At 46.6% G+C, this 5,000-nt stretch overlaps 2 protein-coding genes across 2 annotated transcripts in view; one reads left to right on the top strand and one right to left on the bottom strand.

The window, feature by feature from the left end:
- The window catches only part of iqcb1 (IQ motif containing B1), an 8,259-nt gene extending 6,825 nt beyond the window's left edge, over window positions 1-1,434 (bottom strand). The window contains 4 exon segments of the mRNA XM_079336404.1: window positions 1-71; window positions 156-324; window positions 555-657; window positions 1,120-1,434. The exon segment at window positions 1-71 is cut by the window's left edge and continues 47 nt beyond it. Of these exon segments, the coding sequence (XP_079192530.1) occupies window positions 1-71; window positions 156-324; window positions 555-654 (340 nt within the window). The 5' untranslated portion in view covers window positions 655-657; window positions 1,120-1,434.
- Window positions 1,435-2,535: 1,101 nt separating this feature from the next.
- Window positions 2,536-5,000, top strand: part of LOC306818809 (kalirin-like) — a 29,130-nt gene continuing 26,665 nt past the window's right edge. The window contains exon 1 of the mRNA XM_079336528.1: window positions 2,536-3,159. Within this exon, the coding sequence (XP_079192654.1) occupies window positions 3,105-3,159 (55 nt within the window). The 5' untranslated portion in view covers window positions 2,536-3,104. The remainder of the gene's footprint in view (window positions 3,160-5,000) is intronic.

Below are 5,000 nucleotides of genomic sequence, written 5' to 3'. Positions count from 1 at the left end.
TGACTGACGGCAGGAACAGCCTATGAAAAGCCTCGGAGTGTTTTCCAGGTTCCACCCCCACACAACAGGAACTAGACGGGCAGACAGGTGTGGTGAATCAGTAAATATCTTAAACTCCTCCCCCTTTAATGTTTGACTGACATCGTCTTCTTCACCTGGTGATCTGGGCGAGTGTTGCGACGGCACTCCAGTTGCCCCGTAGCTTCCTGGGATCTTGACTCAGAGCGAGAACGCAGTGACTCAGAACGCCGCTCAGATACAGCTGAGACTTCACCCGGGTCAACACGCTGCTGTCTGTCTGCACCGCCGCCATGTTCAAGACCTCTGACACACAAATACAACGTTTAAACTATAAAGCTGGATTTATTTATTTCATTTCACACTCAAACAACGAGCGGCCACACACACACAAATATTCAGACACATCTACAGCCGGATGTGTCCAAGTCTTTAGACAGGTTAAAGTCCTCAGAGTGGACGGTTCAAATCTGAGCTGTGGCCCTGCAGGTCATCTGAAGATTCATGTGTTGTCTCTGTGTACCTCACTGACTCACCTGTCAGTCCTGTGTTCAACACAATGATTTTCTGCTCCAGGTTCAGCCCATCATCCTCCACCTGCCTTTTCAGCTCCATCACCTCCTCCACCTGCTCCATCACCTCCTCCACCTGTAAATGTTCACAAAAAGTCATATCATCACGGTGCAGCTGGAGACCCCCCCCCCCCCCCCCCAATGCGTTCAATTAAATCAGGGGTCTCCAACGAGGGGCTTGTGAGCTACCAGCAGCTAGCAGGCCCCTGGTCGAATAAATATACTGTACCATATGCATAAAGGAAACCTCACTCATAGCAAAATCTATCTACTACAAGTCTAGATCTATGTAACCAGGTTACAATCCTCTGGTGACAGCATGCAGTGTCAGAAATCTCCTTACAGGTATTATAATAATAAAACATTCATAAACACAAACATAAGGGGAGTAGAAGTAGCTCCACACCCCTGATTTAAGTTATTACCTCAGTATGTAAGAAAACACACAGGTAACACACCTGTGATTTATACAGAAGTTACTGAAAGAGTCAAGATGAGAATGAACAGGTGCACATAACTCTGACCTCACCTGTCGGTAACAGTCTGTTTCCTCACGTGACACGGATTCTAACAGGTCACACCTGTTAGCGCTAACGTTAGCATGTCGGCTACACTCAGAGACAACCGTCGCGTTTATTTGACACTTAGCTTCATAAACACCAGGCTAACCGGCTAAATGACCTCCATGGTGACTCGTTAACGTGTAAAAACTTCAATTACACACTCAAAATAAAACTACAAAAGAGGAGTTAGTTTGCTCGCTCGCTCGGTTTGTTAGCCTCAAGCAGAAGTCAGCGCTTGGCCGTTACTACGGTAACGTGACGTCATTACGCTGCGACGGCGCATCCCTCTCCTAATCCCTCTGCACCAAAACGGATCTGATAATTTAAGGAATATCCACACATCTGTTTTTTTATGAAAATATGTTGACATGTAATGGCTGTAAAAACAAGAGTAAAGAGGCTCCTCTCAATAACATAATGGATCTAATTTATATTTCTTATTTTCATTAAAAAAAAAAGGTCCTTAAAACGTCTATAACACAGCAGAGACCAAGTACTAAAAGTTTCCCCCTGTGATAAAATTATTTGAGTCAGGGCTTTTTCTAAATCCCTCTCAGAGTTCAGACTGCATCCTCGGAGGATGAAACTTATTCACAAAGTGTTTTAACCTTTAACTGAGCTGCTCAGGTGTCAAACTGTGAGGAGGACTTCTAACAGGATGATGAAGAGTGTACACCAAAACTGTGTGACAACATCACAAGAAGACAGAACTACCCGATCAACATGATGCAGGGTTTGAGATCCAATCAGCTCCTCTAAATGAGACAATAAAAACATGAACATTAACTAAAAGAATCTGCTTCACTCATCACCTGCCCACAGTCTCAGTGTGTTCAATAAATCATAAAGACACCTCTTCAGTCTGAGGAGGCTGCTGTGTGAGCACCTGTCCTCTGGGTGGCGCTGTAGTTTCAGCTTCAGTTTTGTTGGCTTGACTCATTAATGAGACAAATAACCGTGTTTATCCTCCTCTCGTTAAAGTCTGAAAAACAGTCCTTGATGTGTTTGATATAGCCTCATTCAAAGTACTCTACTTTTACAATAACTTCATAATGACATCTTTTATTCAACTCGTTTGTGTTGTTGTCTTTGAGATAAATTAAATATACATAAGTAAATATACGTTTATTTTAATTTATTTTTTATAATAACTGATGTGATTTCTAATATTTAACTCGTTCATCTATAACACTTTTATAAGAACAAACTTTAACCATCATTACATTTATTATTATTATTATCTTCAATAATATTATTTTTCAATAATGTCTTACAATCTCTAAATCATATAACATTATATAATACTGAACAAATACTTCATTGAACGGGACCGTATCAGTAGTAACAGGGAGAGGCTGGGATGGTGTGCGTGTGTGCGCGCGCGCGCGCACGCGCGTGCGTATATTTCTCGGTGCAGCAGCTGCTGCAGCCCTCGTGCACAGCCCTCTCTCTCTCTCTCCGGTGCGCCTGCGTGCTGAAAAACACACCGAGCAACCGAACATCCGCTGCCTGGACCGGCGAGGAGCTCCGGGGCTGCTGGGGACGTACGGTAACGGGGACGGTAACTGCGGCCAGGAACGGTGTTGGTGGCGGTAATGGTAACGGTGACGTGATGTGATGTGATGCGATGCCGTGCGAGATCTCGGGAACGTAAGAAGAGGAGCAGCAGCTGAGGAGGAGGAGGAGGACTGTCGAGGCTCAGCCGAGGAGAGGATGCAGCAGTGACCGACGGATCGGTACCGGGAGGAGGGAAACACATCCGTCCGTCCACCGGAGCGAGCGGCCGCCTCCCCGGGTCCTGAAGCGACCCGATCGGATGTAAAGCCGCAGGGATGGACGGGTAGGAAGGGAGGAGGCGCGAGGAGCGAGCGACGGTACATTACGGAGGAGAGAGCGCGAGGAGGAGGAGGAGGAGGCGCCAGGCGGAGGAGCAGCGCGAGGAGGAGGGAGGATGAATCCTGTGGATGGAGGAGGAGAAGTGGGCCCGGACGGCCTGGCGACGGCAGGTAGGGTGTGTGTGTGTGTGTGTGTGTGTGTGTGTGTGTGTGTGTGCGTGTGCTTGCGTGTGTGAGAGTGAGTGTGTGCACGCGAGTGTGTGTGTAGTGGGAGCTGCTGTCGCCATGATGCCTCCACATCCGCCCATTGACTGAGAGAATGTGTGTGTGTGTGTGTGTGTGTGTGTGTCAGCATCCCTCTGTCCAATGGCATTGGGGTGTGTATGTGTATTGGGGGTGGAGGGTCCCTACCAAGGAGGATTGTGGGAAGGCCTGCTTGGTTATTAACTGTGTGTGTGTGTGTGTGTGTGTGTGTGTGTGTGTGTGTGTGTGTGTGTGTAATGTAAGGTGTGTAAACGGTCCTGTGATGATGCAGGACTGGAGGACTGTGAGCAACATTATTATCAGAGTATGATTTCAGGAATGCTGCGCTCTGATTGGCTGTCTGGGGGTCTATATGAATCACAGATGTGTATCAGGATGAGCATGGTCATCATTTAGGATGCTCAAGGTACATTAACCTGAGGGTAACCATGGCAACAGCTCTGGTACTCCATGCAGGTGAATCTCAGCAGATGATGATATTCACAATAAAAGGAGGTGAACAGTGACATTATGAAACAGGCCAGTGGGAGTCAAACTGTGGCACGTGGGCCAGATTTGGCCCACCAACAAAAAGAGCTCGGCCCCCTCAGCTCTCTCAAGATCCATTTTGTACTTTGAGCAAAATTCAACACAGTTCTCCCTAAAGGTGAACTCCGCAGCTTTTCCCTTCAAAATAATCCTACACTTATTTTAATTCTCCTAAAGTGAAGCTGCTCCTTTGTCCCTTCAAAATCAAACTCAGTCTTCTCCTAAAGTGAAGCTGCTCCTTTGTCCCTTCAAAATCAAACTCAGTCTTCTCCTAAAGTGAAGCTGCTCCTTTGTCCCTTCAAAATCAAACTCAGTCTTCTCCTAAAGTGAGGCTGCTCCACTGTCCCTTCAAAATCAAACTCAGTCTTCTCCTAAAGTGAAGCTGCTCCTTTGTCCCTACAAAATAAAACTCAGTCTCCTCCTAAAGGGAAGCTGCTCCATCATCCCTTCAAAATAAAACTCAGCCTTCTCCTAAAGTGAAGCTGCTCCTTTGTCCCTACAAAATAAAACTCAGTCTTCTCCTAAAGGGAAGCTGCCCCTTTGTCCCTTCAAAATAAAACTCAGTCTTCTCCTAAAGTGAAGCTGCTCCTTTGTCCCTTCAAAATAAAACTCAGTCTTCTCCTAAAGGCAAGCTGCTCCATTGTCCCTTCAAAATAAAACTCAGTCTTCTCCTAAAGTGAAGCTGCTCTTTGTCCCTTCTGGGCCTCCGTACATGTGTGACTGTGTCTGCAGAGACTCTGTTTGTGGGCGGAGCTGGTGTGTTTCCTCCAGCCAATGAGAGCGCAGCAGTTGAGTTTAGGAGTGGATACAGCTCAGTGATTGGAGTAGATTCAAAGCGGTGAATATGACGGACGTGGACGTAGCAGCAAAGAAGAGAAAATCTAATCAGAGTGAGGAGAAACAGCAAGAGGAGAAAGCTGCTTCTAAAAGCAGGCTGAACCTTGTGTTGGACGTGGAGCTGCTCTACTTCCTGTTGGACAGGAAGCTGATGAACACCGGCAGTTAGCTTGTGCTAGCGTGTGTCAGCTGACAGTGTAGCTACAAGCAGTAAACTTACACAGCACATCCTGCAGGGGGCGGAGCTTCTGGGGGTGATGAGTCCAGGAGGAGGGGCCACATTTGAACGTTCACAAACATTTCTCCTGACTCCGCCTAAAACAGGAGAAGTTCAGTTTACTGTCCAGGACCAATAAGTTCCATATATTTTGAAGAGTTTCCAT

This window comes from Symphodus melops, assembly GCF_947650265.1.
Source record: "Symphodus melops genome assembly, chromosome: 23".
Classification (NCBI taxonomy): Eukaryota; Metazoa; Chordata; class Actinopteri; order Labriformes; family Labridae; genus Symphodus; species Symphodus melops.
This window is presented reverse-complemented; position numbering and strand designations above follow the sequence as displayed.